This window comes from Ambystoma mexicanum, chromosome 2q, assembly GCF_040938575.1.
Source record: "Ambystoma mexicanum isolate Mex_15411 chromosome 2q, UKY_AmexF1_1, whole genome shotgun sequence".
Lineage (NCBI taxonomy): Eukaryota > Metazoa > Chordata > Amphibia > Caudata > Ambystomatidae > Ambystoma > Ambystoma mexicanum.
The window spans coordinates 441,606,542-441,627,418 of record NC_090924.1 but is presented as its reverse complement, the minus strand read 5'-3'; the positions used below and the strand labels follow the sequence as shown (position 1 = coordinate 441,627,418).

Genomic DNA, 20,877 nt, shown 5'->3' with positions numbered 1-20,877 from the left:
AAAATTTCACATTATGCTCTCCTTCCAGAAGGAAACCATAAACAGGTATGGGCATGTGGAGGGGTAGGGGGCATCGCATGGGGGCTGAAGGCTCAAACCCTGGCATTGAGGCCACATTCATGACTGCTTCAGCAATTTTGTGTAACGCTGATTAACTCGATACAGATCACCTGTAAGCTAAACCAACTACATTTTATATATTAAAAGAATCGTAGTCCTTTATTTGTTCACATAAGCTCTTGTCTGCTTTAGGCAAAATCGGGGAAACAAGAGGTTGTCCATGATTTGTTCGAATGAGAAATGTCAGATGGAGAAAATGACTTTCGATTTTTGTCCTGTGTACATTTCTGGCAACCCGCACTCCCTGACCTCCTTACTTACCTTTTGGTGGCACACTTCGCTGTGTGCCACCGACTGCTCCATTACTCTACGACAGTGGTTCCCTTCACTTATGTGCATGGGAAGCAGCGCCGCAGGGTCCTTTTTAAAATTATGTTCTTGTTTAGGTCAAAGGGGACAACCCCTGTTGCGATTATAGTGAACAAGAGTGCCGGGGACACCCCTGCAACCCCCGCCCCCTTGTTCAGTAAAATTGAACCAAATGGGATATTTATTCGACATTTTCGGCTGTTCGTAATTTTCGTTCAGCCAAAATCCAAATAAATATCCCATTCATTTTGTTTCCGGTCATTGCTCCGAAACAAGATGCTATGTGGTCCAGCCCAAGCAATGACGGTGTGGGGGCCATTGCTAGCAGCTCATGAGCAGTGTTGACTTCTCCATGTGTAAGGTGGTCAGATGACCCGCCACCAGCGCACCATAGACCCAATGCTGGAATTCATATTTTTTAAAGACATTTATGTAAGCGCACGTACACCCGAAGGCATCTTGGCGCTGATGAAAAAGACCCAATGCTGGAATTAATTTAACAGACCAATGTTATCTTTGAGTTGTAGTCTTGCCTCATTTCAAATCTCTGAGGTGCCATATTCCAGTGATTTCAAAAACGAAAATGTGATAACAGCAATTGCCATAATCTGGAAAGGTGTGGTCCCTTGCATAGGTGCTGAGTAAACAGGGGCGAGGGGGCACAAAGGGGGCAGTTGGCACTGAATTCCTTTAAGCACAGGAGCAGGATTGTAATTTTGCCCCCATGGATATTCTGCATGTATTTGTGTGGTGGTGACCACATACGGACAAAAAAGAAAGAATTTAGGGCTGTGTGCTTTGAAATTGGCCGGTGTGACAGGGCTGCTGGATCCTCTCCTGCTGGGCTGAGGATCGAGTGTTAGCGAACATTTGCAAAGTTAGCAAGTGCTGTTTACTTCAAAGAGGGATGGCTGCCTCGTCAATGGACCACTTGAGCCTTAATTCTGGGGTGGAAGGAGAGGGGTGGACCAGCCAAGGCTGTATTGCAGGCACAGAAGAAGTAGGGGGAAGGTGGAGAGCCAAACGCAGAATGCAGAGGAAAGACAGCTCACTACGGTTTACATGTCTTTATAACGACACATTTTATGTAGAATGCACATATACATTATGGGGGGCAATGCCCTGCTTCCCACCCCTAAAACCCCGCCCCAAATGTTTCACCCCCAAGATTTAACCCTTTACCCCACCCCCACATACATTTTCATAATATTTTTCGTTATAAAAGTTGCGTTATATGTGCATGTCTATATAAAATTTCGTTATAAAGACTGTATACCCTCATTATGTTAGGCAAATGTTGCTGACATGTTATATTTTTAGAAACTAAAACAAAAAATCACACACACACACACACCTCCACCCCCCCCCCCCCCCCCAACCAGGCCCTCGTTTGTCCCCAGCTTTTGAGTGCCCGTGGCATCTTGTTAGCAGTGGCTGCCTGACCCAATGTCGAGGTCCGGCCATGCTCCCCAACCTTGCAGAAGAAAAGCGTTCAGTGCGCCTCGTGTGCGCTTCGTCCCAAGCCCCACGGTCGTATTAATAGTCTGTGAACAAGGCTGGGCTACCAGAGGCCGCCACTATCGGCCTCGAACAGATGGAAAGAGTGCGTCCGGAAGCGCAGGCGGAGCACGCCTGCGTGAGCAATGATCTCTGGAGCGTGCGCAGGACAAGAGGCAAAGAAATGGAACAAAATCTAAGGCAGATCTCAAAGGGTCACGAGATAACAAGGGGAGCGGGAAGGAGGCGGGAGAGTGCGAGACCAAGAGAGAAAGAAGGGGTGGAGGGAGGGGTAGAGGTGTGGGCTCTAGATAAGCAAGACAAGGGAGAGAAATAAGGGGAGGAACAGGAGGTGACTGGAGAATGCACGAGGAGTGCAAAAGGAGAGCCAGACCCAGTCAACAAGAGAGAATAAGGGAACGCTAACCGGAAGGAAGTCGAGCAGACAACAGTCATGCAAGAGATGTATTGAGGGGAGATGGACACCAAAGCAGGCCAAGAGCAGAAAGGAGAATTAAACAAGCAGAACAGGCTGTGGGGTGTCTCTCCCACACTCTATACAGGCCTAGGGACGCCCATGGTGTCTGCAGTGAAGAGAAAACACAAAAACTCAGGCGTGGCCTGCCGGCCTCTTACTCAGGGTGTCACTTTCAGCTCCTTATGGACGTGACAACACCAAGACACAATGCCCTTCCGTCACACGAGAACATACCATGCCTCCTTTATCACAAATAACAAAACAACAGCAGATGACACTTCCACTTACTAGGTTTCTACAAGTAACGGTTAACTCCCATCATCATTTTTAAACTATGAATATACAACATAATCATTTAACCTCTTGGGTGTAGACCGACTGGTCCTTTGAGGATGGGGAGACGTGGTTTCGGCCTCAAGTGCAGGGTGGCTTGACCCTCCTAGATGTGAACTTGTACAGAGTCTGATGCTGTTGGACCTGCTTCGGACATCGCTTCTCCTCCCGCTTGGGAGATGCTTGCTTGCAACCCTGGTCTGCCATTGCCCAGTCTTGCGCTCTGAAACACTTGCTTGTGTACGAGCGCGATACAAATAAAATATCAACATCAACATCACTGCATTTTCCTCCAACGGTGCCTCCACGACTTCCGGTGAATTAGTGGTGACCATCACGTATTTTGAGGGATTCTGTGGGAAATCTCAACAGCAGTCCCCATGGATCGCTTCACTTCCGTCACTCTCCATGGCTGAGGTTCAAATGGCGGGCTGAACTTCCCTATGGGTCTCCTACTCTTCACCAACACTGCGTGGCCTTCCTGAATGTCATGTGACAGCATCCGCCATGTGCATGCTTTCTCGGTCACTAAGTCCCTGTCGCTTTTCTTATATCGTCTCGTTCTCCATTGGCAGGCTTCTCCTGGCTGGATGAGAGGGAATCAGGCCTCACACACATCTCCCCATAAGAGCACCTGCTGTGAGATCCCTGTTGAGGCATGCAGTGTAGATCTATATTTTCTCAGAAAGCGTCATAATGACTTCTGAATATCCTCCCGTGACCCATGCGCAAGCCTGAGCACTTTGCTTAGGGTGCGCATGGAATGCTCGGCATTGTGGTAGGCCCATCACCATACTGGCGTTATGCGCTGATGGCGAATGCCCATTCCTTCTTGGCATCCTTAAAATTCTCTCCCTGGAAACAGGGCTCCAGTGCCACGTATAACTAGGTCCGGCGGACCATGAGTTACAAATATTTCTTCCAACTGAAGTATGAGTTCATGCGCAGCCGTAGGCCCGATCAATTCTACCTCTGGGTATTGGGACCACTGGTCAATCACCAATGCTTAATTTAAAAAAAAATAAGCACCAGGGCACAAACATGTTCAAGTGCGTCAGTGAAACATCGGCGCAGGCAGCTCACAGCACAAAGTCGCCACCACTCATGTCCTCATATTTCGGGTTACCTAGGGTAAGGCTATAACTCCCGCAGCCTCATTACGGGTGATGGATGCACTCCCATTGCAGGAGAAAAATGTACGGGTACCAATCCAAATAACATAAAATTTGGTACCATACTACTTGTTTCTTGAAATAGTATTGATTTATTTATTCATTCACATTTATAAAGCACGCAGCAGCCCGGAGGCATTGTGGCGCTGTTACAAGCAGAATTACTTAGTTACATAGTACAAAGAATATTTACAGTGCAGAATGACTTTGTTATATAGTATAATGGATATTAACAGTGGGATAGCAACGGGGTGGGGGGGAGGAGTGAGATAGGGAAGAGTGTGTTCAGTTGAAGAGTGATGTTTTTAGCATTTTCCTGAAGGGTGTGAGGGAGGTCTCCGCTCTCAGAGCTGGGGGTAGGGCATTCTAAAGTTTAGGTGCTTGGTAGGGAAATCCAATGCCACCTGCTTTGGCCCTGGTAACGCGCGGGATGTGTAGTTGGTTAGAGTAGCAGGATCTTGTGGGGCATGCAGGGTTGGTTCTCGCAATGGTCTCTGATAGGTATGACGGGGCTGTGAAGGACAGGCATTCGGGCGTGAGAGTAAGGATTTTGAAGCTTATACGCTCTTTTATGGGGAGCCAGTGTGCTGCCTGCCTGGCTTAGGTGATGTGATCTCTTTTGGAAATGCTCAGGGCTGCTCTAAGAGCATTATTTTGTGTGATGTGGAGTCTTTTTATATTTTTTGCTGACGTGCCTGCTAGGAGGGCATTGCAATAGTCTAATTTAGCCCCAATGGAGGCTCTAGCTATTGACAGACAATTTTCTTTGGATAAGTAGGGTTTAACCAGGTTTATAAGTTTGGTGGTGTGAGCGGAGGCCGAGGTGATGGCACTAACTTGCCTATTCATAGATCGGGTACAGTCTAAGTAGACCCCTAGAGTCTTGACTGAGGAAGATACGGTGATGATAGAGCTGTCTATAGTGAAGTTACTATATTTCTGGCCTAGTTTGGCTAAGGTTGTTTTAGATCCGAGAATGATAATCTCAGTCTTTTCCCCATTAAGACAAAGGCCATTGACCGCCATCCAGGCTTGGATGGTAGCGTAGATATGATGCAAAGCTTTAGCGTCTTGATCATATGAGCCGGAGAGTGGTAGGTGTACTTGTGTATCGTCAGCATAATTAGTATATGCTTTACCAAGTGCATCCAATTTATTGAACAGCGGTTTGGTGAACAGATTGTATAGCATGGGGGCTGTGCATGAATCCTGGGGGACTCCACAGTGAATGGTGGTGGGAGCAGCGCTAGCCTGGTTAAAGAAAACCTTCATAGCTCTGCCTTTCAGGAATGATGTGATCCAAGAGGAGGCTTCTTTAGGGAACTTGGCGGCCTGGGTAAGATGTGATGTAAGGATTTTGTGATCCACTAGATCGAAGGCAGTCGAAAGATCCAGGAGTAATAGGAGTGCTGGCTTGCCTTTGTCCATGATTTGAGTGATTTGGTTTTTAAGCTCTACCAGTGCGGTTTCTGTGCTGTGTCCTTTGCGGAAACCAGATTGTCTATTCCCTAGGATAGCATTAGATTCAAGAAAGTGTTGAATCAGGGTGTGGGCTGCTTTGGCCAAGATTTTTAAGAGGAAAGGGACAGTGGTAATGGGCCAGTAGTTATGATATGATATGATATGATATGGTATTTGTAACGCGCCTATACACAAGTGTTTCAAGGCGCGACGAGGCAGGGAGGGAGGGAAACAAGGGGAAGACAGACAAACGATCCTACTAGGCCAGGTGTCATTCAGATCGGGCAAGTGCAGAGGTAAGGGGAAAAGGAGAAAGTGCAGGGGGAGGAGGAGGGGGGAAAGTGCAGTACACGGTAAGTAGCGTAATAAAATAATAAATAATAAATAAAGGGCCAGCTGGTGGCAAGTGCGAGGTAAGTGCAGAGCAAGTGCTAGGAAGGGGGCTGTAGGGATACAGTGACAGTCCCACAGTGCAGGGGGAGCCAGGGAGGCAGTGCAAGTGGAGAGTGGCTGGGCCCTGGACCGAGGTCGCTGAGAGTGGCCAAGATGCAGGTTTAGTGCAGAATTTCAGTGGGGAGTTAAGCAGGTTTAGCAGGGGAGAGGGAGAGAGAAGGCAGAAGCGAAGAGGAAGGTTTTGAGGTGCTTCCGGACCCGGAGATGGTTCTCCTCAAGTTTCAGGGAGGCGGGAAGGCTGTGCCAGAGGGAGGCCCCTGCTGCGGAGAGAGATCTACCCCCAGCTCGTTGCTTCGAGAAGCGGCTGACCATGAGGGAGTTGGAGACGGATGAGCGAAGGGCTCGTGAAGGAAGATATTTAGGAAGAGAGAGTTGAAGGTATTTAGGCCCCAGGCCCCAGAAGGCCTTGTGGACAATGCAGAGGGTTTTGAACTTAATCCTCGCAGCCACTGGGAGCCAGTGAAGAGATTTCAGTCCTGGAGAGATACGGTCCCTGGGCTTGAGGCCGAGGACAAGTCTCGCAGTTCTGTTCTGGATAAGTTGCAGAGGGCGGAGAGTGGAGGCAGGCAGATTAAGATAGAGGCTGTTACAGTAATCCAGCCTTGAGAGAACCAGGGCTCGGGAGACAGTGAGCTTCTGGGGGAAGGAGAGGAAGGGAAGAATACCTCTGAGGAGGTGCAGCTGGTAGTGTGACTTCTTAGAGACGTCAGATATATGAGGAGAGAAGGAGAGTGTGGAGTCGAAGATGACCCCAAGGTTTTTAGCCTTGCAGGTAGGGGCAGGAAGGGGGCCAAGGGAGGCCGGCCAGAGGGCTGCAGGGAAGGAGGGAGTGGGTGTGCCGATGAGTAGAATCTCAGTCTTGCTGGCGTTAAGGCAGAGGTCATTGGCGGCACACCATTCCTGGATAGCAGACAGACAGTCGGAGATGAGGGAAGAAGAGGAGGAGGCCGAGGGTAGCCTGAAAATGAGCTGGGTATCGTCCGCATAGCACTGGAAGTGGGGGCAGAGAGCGGCGATGCGGTGGGCAAGGAGTGCCAGATACTGGTTGAAAAGCCAGGGAGAGAGGTTGGATCCCTGGGGGACACCACAGGTGGAGAAAAAGATGTCAGAGAGGAAGGAGCCCATTTGGACCTGGGAGGGTCGACCGGAAAGAAAAGAGGTCAGCCATGCCAGAGCCTGACCAGTGATACCCAGGTTATCACGGAGACGGTTGAGCAGGATGGAATGGTTGACAGTGTCAAAGGCAGAGGAGAGATCGAGCAGAATGAGAACACAGGGAGTGTTGGAATCGAGGTTCAGGAGCAGGTCCTCACGGATGTTCAGGAGAGCAGTTTCCGTGCTTCTGGCCGCTCTGAAGCCGGATTGATGGTCATGAAGGTTACCAACATATTCAGCATGGAGGTTAAGCTGGGAGATGGCCAGTTTCTCCAGGAGCTTGCCCAGGAAGGGAGTAATGGAGATTGGGCGATAGTTGGCCGGGCAGGAGGGGCCGGAAGAGGGTTTCTTGAGGAGGGGGTGCACAAGGGAGGCAAGCAGGGCAAGGCAGGGTCTAGAGTAGGTTTTTTAGGACTAGGCATACCCATGCTTCTTTGAGGCAAGCCGGGACGATACCTGTTTTGAATGATGCATTGATGAATGATGTTAGAAGAGGGGCAAGGGAGTGAGCACAGTCTTTGATTATATTAGGTGGACATATGTCACCTTTGCACATAGACAGTTTGAGGTGCTGGAGGAGATTGATGACTTCTGATTCTGTTATGTCACTGAAGGAGAATAGGGGATTATTGGAATTTGAGGTGTTGAGGGCTGCCTGTGGAGGCTGGATGTGGTGAGGCAAGGCTGTGTAATGCTCCTGGTTTTTAATTTGGAGTAAGTCGATTTTACTGAGCAGTGTGGTTTATATACTTAAGCACCAGGCTTCATCTTTGATGATCTCATCTGGGCTAGCGGGATGATATCATCTGGGCTAGTGGGATGATATCATCTGGGCTAGCGGGAGGGGAGATGCGTTCATTGAAAATCGCAAACATTTCTTTAGTTTGTGAATTGGCTTTGGTGTGGTGATCCGGGAGTTGAAAGAGGCAGCTTTAGCTGTAGTGATGGACTCCTTGTACTGGGTGGAAATCTGTTTGAAGCTTTCCTTGGTCTGATCACTAGGGTCATCTTGCCAATTGTTTAAAGCCTCTTGTTTACTTGAACGTAGAGCCTGTAGTTCCTCAGTGAACTAGGAGTTGGAGTGCATAGATTTTCTCTCCTTTTTGCATTCGATGGGGGCTATGGCTTCAATAGCTTTGGTGAGGGTGTCCGTGTAGATGGTAGCCAAAGTGTTGGGGTCATTAGAGAATGGGGGCGCAAGTTCAGGGACTTCCAGGAAAGGACGAAGGTTCTCCTTGTTGATATTTTTTGCGCTTCATACTTGTGCAGGAGGCACATAAATGTTTTTTTTTTGTGGCTGGGACAGTGGGGATAGAGAATTGAATGCAATTGTGGTCAGTCCATGGGTAGGTCATGTTTGATGTGATGGTGCAAGAGCAGTTGTGATCTGCAACCCAATCCACGGTGCAGCCTTTGGTGTCAGTTGGGCCGGTGACCTTCTGTGTGAATCCTAGGTCATTGATTTCTTTGGCGAGGACAGCTTAATCTTTAGGGTTTATGTCACCAAGAACAATAGTTTTAGTGGAGTTTTTAATATTGTCGCTAAGTAGGTGGATAAGGTGTCCTTGGAAGTCCGAGGGTAGGCCATGGGGCCGGTATAAAATGTGGATATTAATGGTGCAGCTAGGGGTCAGGGATAATTTAGCAGATAAGATGTCAGTATTGCCTTCCCATGGGCGATTATTTAGTCTCAGAGATAGAGCCTCTTTAGCGATTAGAGCTAGTCCTCCTCCGAACCGGAGTGGTCTATCTTGTCTGAGGATGGTGTATCCTGGTGGTAGGGCTAGAGTGATGGATGGGCCGGATGCTTTGTGCAGCCAAGTTTCCGTTAAGGCGAGTATATCTAGGTCATGGCTAGTTAAGAGATTGATGATTTTGAGGGCGTGTGCGGGGATGGAGCGAACATTTAGTAGTGCACATTTGAGTGGGGGCGGTGGAATGCTTTTCTTGGCAGGGTGTGTAGTGGGCATGGCTGTATTGGGGATGGTAGTTAATGTATTCGTGGTGAGGGTGGGTTTGGTGGCTGCAGGGGCAGACATAGAGTGGTGGAGTGGGTCCGTAGATGAGATGCCGGAGTAGTGAGAGGTGTTTGTGGGAGATGAGCGATTGCCTAACCTGAGGTTCCTGGTAGTGGTGAGTAGGGGGAGGTTAGGGTGCTGTAAGGGTAGGGTGCAGGCCCTTAGTCATGTAAGTCTGGTGGTAGGTGGGCTGGGTGAGACGTGGGTGATGAGGCAGTCACTTCTGAGGCAAGGAGGCATCAGGAAAGGACTGTGTGTGTGTACATGGCATGTGACGAGTAGGACTTGGTGGAGGTGCTAATGTGCATAGGCGTATCCCAGGAGGGGAGAGTTTGGTTGGTGAGCATTAGCAATAGAGGGGCTCTGTGGAGGAGGGCAAGGAAGGCGGTACCAGAGGCTGCAATGAGGAGCCAGGTTAGTGTCGTAAGGTGTGTGCTCCGATGTGTTGAGAAGTGGGAGGCAAGTAATAGTGAGTGGGGGTGCCAGTGAGCCTTAGGCAGCATGGTTAAGGGTGTAAGGCATGCACAATAGGAGCAGTGATAAGATCCAAAATGGTAGGCAGTACAATATTGGAAGGCTCTCACAGTGGTAGTGGGGGGGGGGTTCACAATGGGTAAAGTGATAGTATGCAAAGTGGGAGACAATACAGTATTAGAAGGCTATCACTGTAGCAGTGCAGTGATGAGATACAAATGGTAGGCAGTACAATACTGGAATGCTCTCACAGTAGCAGTGGGGCGTGCACAATAAGTGCCATGATAGGATACAAAGTGGAAGTCAATACAGTATTAGCAGGCTATCACCGTAGCGGTGCAGTGATGAGATACAGATGGTAGGTAGTACAATACTGGAATGCTCTCACAGTAGCAATGGGGCATGCACAATAGGTGCAGTGATAGGATACAGAATGGAAGGCAATACAGTAGCGGTGTGGTGATAAGATACAACTGGTAGGCTATACAATATTGGGTGGATTCAATATTAGATGGCAATCACAGTATCAGTGGGGCGTGCACAGTAGGTGCAGTGATAGGGTACAAAACTAGTGGGCAAAAAACAGTATTAGTGGCGAACACGGTACCAGTGGGGAGATACAGCAACAGTGCAGTAACTGGGATATTTAGTCGATACCGTAGTGGTGGCACTCATAATAGCAGTGGACATAGGCAAATAAGATGGTGGTAGGCACAGCAGTGAGCACATGTGAATACAGCCCATGAGGTGGTGTCTACAACCTTACAGTACAGGCTATCTGGGGCCTAGGCAGCATCGTGTGATGTGGTCTTTGCTAGCAAGGGTCACTTGCAGAGGCCGAGTTCAGTATGTGCAAGTGCTCCTCTAAACACATGATTGTTAACATGTGGCTCTGATTCTATAGGTGACAAATGGAATATGCTGACCATGTATCCACAGAAACATGAGCAAATGTGCTTTCCTACTATGGGAAATTGATGGACAAATGCAGGAAACATCTGTTGAACCTTACTGTGAAACACTTCAGAAATATCCTTTTGCATAGGTTGTCACTCATTAAAGACACTCGTCTTCAGCAATTACCTTTTTTCTAGTCTTGTCACTATGCTGGTAGCAGGTGACTGTCCTCATTTTGTCAACCAACAGTGCTGTGGCAGTGCTGCTGGTTGTCATAGTAGCAGAGCTGCATTAATGTCATTCAAGCTGACTAGAGCAGTGTGTTTGCATGAGTGGCGCAAGCACCCACCACCAAATTCACCTCCCAACTCAGCCCTGCCCACATGAGTCATCAGGTACATGAATGAACATGAAATAGTCCAGGATACAGAGATTGTGGCCAGATCACACTATTTTTTGTTGACTGACTATGACCGACATAAAGATTGCAAAAAACCATATCATAATCAAACTGAGTCTGAGACAATAAGTGCTGGGACTTAGATGTAAGTGTGGGGGTTGAGCCCTGGCAACCCCACCACAAATTAAGCACTGCCAATCACCACCACACAGTGCTGATCACCTTGCATGGTGGCAGAGTCCATGCTCAACTGAGTCCAATGCTTGTCACTCCTTATCAGTGACTGGATTCGGTTGGCCTTAGGGGAGGTGCTGAGGCCTGTCACAACAAATGTTCTTACAAGTTCATTAATGTGATCCTCCAACTGAGAGAACCACACCTTTTGTCTAAGCCTTGCTTTGAGAGATGCTTAATGACCCCGGTGTGCTAGATTGAGCACTGTACGAACAACTGCTTATGGCATTAAATTGTACACATCCTTACCAGTAGTCCCTCCGGTGATGCAGATAGTTTATTTGGGATTTTCTATAACCCCTGCATTACCGTTTTAGCAGCGGCCGTGCATCTCTCCAAGGGTGCAAGTATTTCTCTCCATGATCCTGTTTTCAGTACCCCAAAACCCCATTGAAAGCATTCAGTAGATGCTGATGTGTCAGCTGGTTGCTGGTGATTAATGGATACTGGAATTGCCACATTGTCCCTAAACATGCAAGTTCCTCAGATTCTTGCTCTTCAGGACCTTTACCTTCCCTCATGGTACGAATGTTTCTGCTGGATTGTTACATCCTGGTCTGTAACTGAGTGTTAAGTAGTATTCTTGCATCTGCGAGAGCCATCTTTCAATTCTTGCTGGTGGGTGCACGGCAGCTCCGGAGATGATGGGCATCAATGGCTTATGATCTGTAATCACATACAACGGCTGGCCATACAAATTAATGTGGTAATGTCAGCACCGCCACAGAATGGCGAGAGCTTCTCGGTCAATTTGGGTGTGCCTCTGTTCTGCCTCTGATAGGGCCTTTCTCCATAAGAACATCCCCTACTCCAAATGGGCTGGTATCTAGAACGGCCGGAGGAACTGGATCAAAAAATCCCTTGGTGGGGCTGGATACTAAGGCACCCTTAATTTGTTGGAAAGTATTTTCTTCCACTGCCGTCCATTCCAAAGAAAAGTCCTTTTTAGTGAGTTTTCATCATGCTTCGAGAGTGTGCCACATTTTTGGGCACAATATGTAATCATGCATGAAAACTTCACATCTCTGAAGGATTCTTGGCAACTGTTGCTGCTTGAATATCTCTGACCTTTTGTGGTTCCACCGACAGGCCCTCCGCCTGGAAGACTGTTTAGATGGATTTCTAAACTCTGACCTGGTGGACAGACATTAAGGAGGCCACCCTAGTTTAGTGGAACAGAGGAACCTTCTGGACAAGCCAGACCAATCTACGGTAGCCTGGCAGGCGGGCAAGACTAAGGGGGTCATTACAAGTCCGGTGGTAGCCGTGCCAGTAAAACTGGCAGGCTGCAACCAGATTTGCAACTTTTTCCTGCGCCTGGCTTGCCGGAAACACTGGGGGAAATGTAAATCCCCATTTCCATTTGAGTTCCATAGGAGTCAAATGGGAATGGGGATGGTGGAAGCACTGGCAAAAAGGTCTGCTGCCGGTTGCCATACCGCCCGCCTGGCGGGCAGGCCAGCAACCGCTTGCAGACTCGTAGTGTGCCGGTCTGGTAACAACGGTGCCGGTACGCTTACCGGCACCGTTGTTACCAGACTGGCAGGGTCATAATGACCCCCTAAGTCTCAGAAGGGGTGTGAGTGATCGGAAGCCCACAGTGAGCACACAGAGTAAAACTCCACAGATTACTCTTAGACAGATGTGTATCAAAAATACATTTGTTATAGGCCTTTATAACAAAACACAAATAAACCACAGTAATACTAAAACAGTTACCACACACGCTTTTCACTATGTAACATATATACAAAATGCGTTTAGCCTAATGCTGATAAAAGGGAAGAAAATAACCAAAAATAATATAAAATCTGCAACAGAAGAGGTAATTTCAATACAGATATAGCATTAGGCAGTTCCTCGAAGTCAATCCCTATCTTATGCAGTCCAGCCCTAAGAAGTGAGGAACCTTATGCTCAAATGTACAGCAGTGCGTTCATAACAGGCGGTCGTGCGTAAAGCGAAAAGCGAGTTCTCTTCAGGGGGCTATAGCTGTTCAGGAAGGGGGTTGAGGCGATGAAGAATACAGCCCTACTCCTTGAGAAGGGTCTTCTCTTGCAGATAGAGCGATTTTCAGAGTTCGGGAATAGCTTGGGAGCGCAGGCTATCCCAGCTAAGGTGAGTACCTTTTGAGCGATTCTCATGCGTAAAAAAACATCTGGATGTGCCAGAGGGCCACTGGTAAGTGATACAAGTACTCACCGACCCTCAACACAGTCTGGGCCAAACTTTGCCAGTTTAGTCCAATTTGCTAGTAGGTTTCACCCCTGCAGTTACAGGATGTTCCGGCTCTCAGCGGCTATGGGACGGGACAATCGTCTGTGGTGGGACAGTAGCCTTTGCTCAGCTCTCGAAAAAAGGAGAAGGATAGTTCCAGTGCAGCACATCTCAGGACACGGTGGGGTAGGTCTGCAGGCACTTACAGTGACAGTCACCCCAGCGAGGCGACACAGGAACCGCAAAGGCTTGCAGTGTGGCGCACTCTCTAAAATCACGACATTGGGGAGCTAGGACAATGAATTTTGGCAGGAGAGGGCTCAGGACCACAAGTAAGCGATTCCCAAAGTCTTGAGTGTCAATTGGGGACGGTGAAGCTCCTATATGATACCCCGTGTTCGAACTGGTCAGTTCGGTGGATGGCCCAGGAACACTTCCGAAGAGGCTCTTTGTGAGGGTAAGTAGGAAGTGTCGAGAGTAGTTGGTTCCACTACTCTAAAGGGTCAAAGTGCCCTTGCAGGCCTACTTGGTATGATACAAAAGCAGAGGTCCGACGGGACAACAGTGGGGGTCAGGGTGCCAAACCTTCCCGCACGTCTCTGGCGGTTCCACAAATCTGCTGTTTCGTTCAGGATACGTGGCTCCTTCTGTAGTTCGGTGTGAACTTCAGGTGATCGACTTGGAATGGATGCAGAGCCCCTTCTCTTATCCAAGATTCGTTTCACGCCCAAATCTAGGATAACCAATGAAAGATCTGCTCTCTTTCATGCACGCCAAGCGTGGGCCAATCATGGGCCACAGTGGTTACAGTCATTCAGGCCTACCAGACATACTGGCACCAGTAGTGTGGACTGGGACCAGACAATCCCAACCCTCTTCCTGGGCACTAGCACACTTGACATGCAGGAGCCCACGAAATATGTGGTTTTTGCAGGAGCCTGCATGCCCAAATAAGGAATACCCAGGCCTCTTGACCTGGGGGAGGAAAAGGGACAACATGGCCAAAGGACAGAACAAAAGACTTATTGGCATGGCCATTTTCAGCACTGGCCACAGTCTTATGCCAAACGCGGTAAACGTGGTATGGTTAAAAAAAAACAAAGTAAAAATACATTAAAAGTAAACTGCTGCCACCAGTCATAAGCACACTTATACAAACACCAACAAATCCTTATAGGGTGGCTACGGCCATGAAACAAAAAGGACCGCTATGTGCGTTACTGGGCACATAGATAAAATGTTACCAAGAAATGGCAACATAGTTTCCCAGTACTGACAGCCTGAAGGATGTGTCAGTTTCCCCAAAACAAATGAGCGAAAGCTCAGAGGAGCGCAGCTGAAGGCTGTGATTCATTGGAAAAAGTCAGGTTAGGTAAGCCAAACAAAAGCAAACATTTTGGGGGGTTCACAAATGGAGGGAAAATTGCGTTTGAGGGAAATCTTTCCTAACAAAGAAGTACCAGAAGAAATCCAGATTCGTTTTTAGAAATGCACAATTGTTTTAATGGAGCGTCAGGCCCTGTTCATGAAATCTTGCTAACACTTTTTCAAGGCATTCCACATGTTCCACTTCCGTGAAAACATTAACAAGGATTGTTATTGTTATTTGCACCTATAGTGCGCCGGAAGCCCTCAGGCATCAGGGTGCAAAAGAAGAGAAAGCAGATGACAGAAAGGAAAATGAGAAGCACCAGGGGAAGTTCAACTGAAGACGACAGTTTTAACTCCCTTTCGAAACCTCAGGAGATCTGTTTCGGCACAAAGCGACAAAGGCAGCTTGTTCCACAAAGGGGCAACCTGCTAAGCAAAGGATATACCCAGCCCTCCAGCTCTCACTCCTGGGGGCTGAGATATGGATTCCTTGACGAGATCTTCTAAGCCTGGTCAGATATCGTCACTTATGTTCAACACTCCCGGTAGACCCACCTCTGCTAGTCTGTTGAAAGACTTCTGCCTGCAATGAATCACCATGCTTGGACTCATATCTGCTCAGATCTTGACAGGTGGTGAACGTGGTTATCCTGCAGGACAGGGGTTTGAAGGACCTCTAGATGGTAGCCCGCATTGAGATCCAGCTTTGAAACTAAAGTGGTTCCTTGTAGATAAATTACCACAACTTCAATCTTCAGAGTTAGGTGCCTCTCAGGCTTTATAGCCTTATTTGGTAGGAGTATATCCATACATTTGCATGTGGATTTAGGCTGTTGGGGTTTGTCCAATATTACCTTTTCACGTTACAATATTTATAAGTGTGCAACACAAGACCCAGAGGCATATGGGCACAGGAGAAAGAATCCCCAGGATGCAATGGACTGGACAAACAACATACATACAATTCCTGCTAATCGTCTATACCCGCCAGTCCTATCTTATCTAAACAGGAATAGGGAACACCCAGGGAGTAGGCCAGGTACTTTTTCAGTGATATGATCATTTATCAGCGTGCCTAGCTCTTGATCCACCTTTTTCTGGAGATGAAATGGGACACATCAATTTTTGAACACCACGGGTTGTACTGTGTCATCTATATGAACTCATATGGGTGCTCCTTTTAGACTTCCAGTGTCCTGGAACAGAGGATGGTACCGGTCAAGGACACTGATTACATCCGCGACATACCCATATATGCAAAGTTCACACTCTGGAAGGCTTCTGCCGCGTCACACACTATGTGTCTTCACTTACCCTCGTGGCATAGAAACGGGTCTTTATTTTCTTAATCCATACTTCACTTCCATCATGAATAGTCCTTCCAGGGTAATCGGTTTGGAGCCTCTGAATGTATACATCTTGCCACTGGTCAGCCCCAACACCTTTGCCTTGCATAGCAGTGTAAAGTGAGATAGGGCCATTACATTTACCAGGGATCCTGAGTGTATCAGCACCATTGTATCCTTGCCTGGAATATTTATTGTGCCGTGTGGTTGCCTCCTTTGTTTTCCTCCTGCTCCGAGGACTCTAAATATAAAGAAGCCATCTCCTTCCTCTTCCTCACCTCCTTCCTCTGAATGTTCCTGAGAGGACTCCATCTGTGCAATCTTGGCTTTTGGTTTTCTTGGGCCTGGTCGAGCTTTGGGCCGCTGATGTGGAAATTGAAAATGTCAAGCTCTTGCAAAGCCATTAAGTCCTCTGCATCGCCCACAGGTTCGACTTTTGCCAGGTTAATCACCTGCATGTCGTTGGGTACCTCCACAGTTAATTCATGGTTGTGTCATATTTTTTTGTCTAGGCGAAACTTGGTTAGTTCTGCTTGTGACGCAGACTTCCTCTAACTTTGGTGTCTTCAGGGTTTTATCCTTTCTTATTGCCATTTCTTCCAGGGTCGGACTGGGGCATTAAACTTTCGGGCAAGTGAAACCACCAAGACCCAATAGAGCAATGCCAGGATTGGAGGAAAAAAAGTGGGTTGTCTCCCATTATAATGCATGACTAATGGGTGGGAAACACGAGGATAAGACGGGAAGCCAGTGGGCAGCAGAGCGATAACAAGTCCAACATTGAACTAAGAAATGAAATGCTCCATGAAACACATTATTTTAAAACGTCATTTTTCACACTTAAAGGCACAGACATGCAAAGTGTAAAGGTGTATTTTAAAATGTGAATGTTTCAGGAGTTTATTTTCAAAACGTTGCTGTTTTAAACTTTACGTCTTCAAACTAGTTTAGACCTATAGTGGTCAATTACGGTGTCATAGGTGTTTGTCCTGCCGTGTCATTTGAGGAACACAACCATATACATGCCAGCCATGCTCACTGTATCCAAGGTACAGCCTCACGCGGAAGATATTGTCATCATTCGACCTCGCATGCCTGTGTATGGCAGCTTATAGCATGTAAAGACTAATGCGGCATGTATGATGGCTCTCATAAACAAGGTACAATGGTGACGTTAAGCAAGGGTGTGGGAGCCCCTCTACTGGGAACGACCATGGGTCAAATACACTGTTCCATGGAATTTCTCCCACGCGGAAGGGTCTACAACTATGTTTTAGCTCACTGCACCCTTCACAGAGGAGAAATATCCATTTGCATATCAGTCTTTGCCCTGCACTGGGGAAGTCCAGCACCGAAATGCTAGGCAATTCTCCTCTGAACAAGAGTATCATCAGCAACGACAGACAAGTGTCTCGGCCTAGTCGCACCTCATCAGTGAGGTGAAGCTAAACCTCTCTAAGGCACAGTGTGCAAGGTGTCCACGTCTGGATTACCCTTGGGTACTTAGTGTGTACTCCCAAGTATTACAATATTTTAAAGGAGTGTGGGAGCTCCTCGACTGAGAACAAACATGAGTCAGATACCCTGTTCTATGGAATTTTTTCCACTCAGGAGGGTCTAGAACCACGTTTTAGCTCACTGAACCCTTCACAGAGGAGAAATAACCATTTGTATATCAGTCGTTGTCCCACCGACAAGGGCAGTCCAGAACCGATATGCTAGGTAATTCTCTTCTGAACAAGAGTATCATTAGCAACCCCAGACACGTGTTTCGGCCCAGTCGGGCCTCATCAGTGAGGCAAAGCTGACCCTCTCTAAGGCACAGTGAGCAAGGGCTCCACGTCTGGATTACTGTGGGTTACTTAGGTTGAAACCCCAAGTTTGATCAATTAAGTAAGGGAAGGGTGTGGGAGCCCCTCAATGGTGAAGTTCTACATTTCTAGGCCCTGCCGTCATACACCAAGTGCAGCTCCTAGGAGTATGTTGGAGGACCAGGCCCATAGGTGAGATTGTGTGCCTTACAATACTTACTAGATAATAACCATTACATGACAAGGTACTTTTTTACCCTCTTATGCCAAACGCATAATATGTGCCTTTGTGGCTCTAACAGATATTCATTTTGATTAAATGATTATAACCAATTGATGCCACGCCAAATCCATGTCTCTCTACCATGCAAACCATGTTGTGTAATTTTAGAATGTGAAATTCAGCTCAATCGAAGCAAAATTTGGCAGTAGGTTCCAAATGCAAAATAAAACAAGGTCACTAATTAGACGAAATAGATTCCCAATGTCATTAATTATTTGCATATTGAAATGTTATTTAGGAGAATCCATATAAAGGCTGAATACCAATCAGCACTAGGAATGGTCGAGGGTAAACAATTACAAATGTATCTGATCAATCAGTATACACTAACTTACCTTTACTGGACCTTACATGTTAAGCTACATATACGTATACATGTATCAGGGTTCATGGTGATTGGTATGTTGTCATACAACATAGATGTTACACTTACAATCATTTTTCTGTTAAGATTTATTTTTCCTTGTTTTCTCATGAATCACAAAACATTCAGATATTGCTTGAAAAAGTGCTAATGCGCGCAACATCTGTCAGCATACACTTCCAAATGCAAAATAAAACACAGATGAATTAAATGGCCCAAAGATATTTGCAATTTGCATTCTTCCACATGGAAATATATTTTCCCCCTGGAGAATCCATACACAGACTGATTACTAATCACAATTTGTGTTTGTATAGGCCAGAGTTGTGCTCTCCATGTTTTAGACTACCACTGCCATGATCCTCCCCCATTGAATATGCTGTCCACGGATGTTGGGAGTTGCAGTCCAAACAATCTGGATAGCCAAAAGTGGCTGACCCCTGATGGAAGCGGTGATAACATGGAAATCAATCAATCAGCACAAGCTCATTCATGTTTATTAACCTATGTTTATTAAACCATAAACTATATCAGCCAAACCCTTGTGACCAATAATTCGCATGGAACTCTTCTCTCTGATATCAACGTGAAATACATCAATGGCAGGTTTTTTCCCTGGAACTACAGCTTTTTTGGGAAAATTATCTGATTTAAAAAAAATCTCTACCCGCCGCCCCACCATTTTGAAATGCTAGGAATTGGTGTGGGAGTCGTGAAAGTACCTGATGAAATAATGCCACAGCAGAAACCTTTGCATGGTGCACAGGTCAGAGGTTCACACCTCAGTGGGTCCATGCATTCTCTTTTCATTCTTCCTAGGCTACAGGCCACATTAGGCGGTTCTGTTACAAGCCATTTGCACTCAGTGGCCAGGGGTATCTGGAGTTAGATAGGGGCAACAGGCTAACACCTGGAGAATTCTGCTCAGATCATCCGGGTCCTGGGTAGGATTCCCCTAGATCCCTCTTGCGTGCCCTCCTTTGGGCAACTTGAGTCAGAGCAATAGTAGTGCTGCCAAGTTCAGGAACCCGAAAGAGCAAATTAAAAGCCGAGCATGACCAACTCACCAATGCCTCAGGTGGTCTGTTACCAAGGGCAGAAACTGTCCGCGAGGCTTGACGACCTTTCCCTCCCTCTCGCACCACTTCCCATCTTCCTGTGCTCACTTTCTTCTCTTTCTCTCTCCCACGCGCAGGTCCGCTCAAGATGGCGTACATCAAGTACACAGAGCTGGAGATCCCAAGGACGTGACCCGCTCCGGCCGGCCAGGCCCACGGCAATGGACCCGCACGTGCATAATGTCTGGGTGCAGGACGAAGCGTCTTTGGGGGGTTGTGGGGCATTTGCCAGAAATCCAAAGGACTGGCCAAACCAATGGACAATTGTGTGTGTGTTTTATGTTCAGAAAAGGACAAACATGAATCAATTTTCTGAGTGATGAACATTATATTTGGCATAAATGTACAGAGAGCCCAGGGTTGTGCCCCTTATCCTCAATTTCCTTTCGATGTGCACTGTAGTTTCTTTGGTGGGGCATAACACTGCAAATACATGCAAGAGCTTGGAGACTTCTTGCCCACTTCCATAATGTGGCCTCTGGTGCAAATACACTACCCTGGGCAAGAGTGGCACCAGGACGGCTTGATAGAGAACACACGAGTGGTGGGCTGGGCCTTTGAAAGGCTACATATAACTAACCTAACCCAGGAAGCAATCAATATGTTGGCGCAATGATCTGTCAGTGCACCTCAACGTGGGAGAGCTTTGCCCCAAACCAATTACTGCTCAGCAGAAACTACTGATATTGCATGGTGCTTTAAGTGGACAGGGTCTCTAGACAAAATATGTAATTCCTGACTGTAGCCGGGTCTGTTTATGCATTCAAACTACAAATGCTGTGTGGCGATAAGGAGTTCTTCCTCTCTGACCAGTTTCACATCAAAGAAAGAGCCCTGAAGACTGCAACGTAACAAGCAAGCTCTGCTTATCCACTTGAATACCCAAGTGCTGGGCAGGAGGCGGCTGCACTAACCTGTACTTAGAAGGCGCTCAGAAAGAGAGCCAGGGAGCGACTAGGAGGCAAAGAAGCATTGCAGTCAAGTAAACATCATTGGACTGTCAACCCTCATTGTGTCCCCTTTTAAACCATAAAATGTCACGTTTGCTGATGTGACCCACCTAAATATGTATCTATTGTAATGCATTTTAAAGAACACTTCCAGTTGGACTAGCGTTTTGCTATCAATGGCGCCATATCATTATCAAGATGGCGGATTTAGAGCTTAAAGAGTGGACGTGGGTGAAATGCACGTGCAGTGTTTACGTTTCGTGAAGTAGATGAGTGGGAGCGAGTTTACGGAGGTGTAGAGTGATCTAAGGAGACACCACGTGAATGAATGGGAAGAGACTGAGAGCTGGAAACCATTGAGTGCGGAACTTATAGTGGGTCATGAGTATCTGAGGGAAGCACGGAGGGGAGAGAAG

General features: G+C 47.3%; 1 protein-coding gene across 5 annotated transcripts in view; it reads left to right on the top strand.

Annotated features, from left to right (window-relative positions):
* Positions 1–20,618, top strand: part of LOC138569486 (metabotropic glutamate receptor 8-like) — a 647,717-nt gene extending 627,099 nt beyond the window's left edge. For 4 of the 5 annotated variants that reach the window (XM_069647490.1, XM_069647494.1, XM_069647495.1 and 1 more), the window contains one exon: positions 19,589–20,618. In XM_069647490.1, the coding sequence (XP_069503591.1) occupies positions 19,589–19,644 (56 nt within the window). In that variant the 3' untranslated portion in view covers positions 19,645–20,618. The remainder of the gene's footprint in view (positions 1–19,588) is intronic. The other variant, XR_011303249.1, reaches the window with a different exon arrangement.
* Positions 20,619–20,877: the final 259 nt, after the last annotated feature.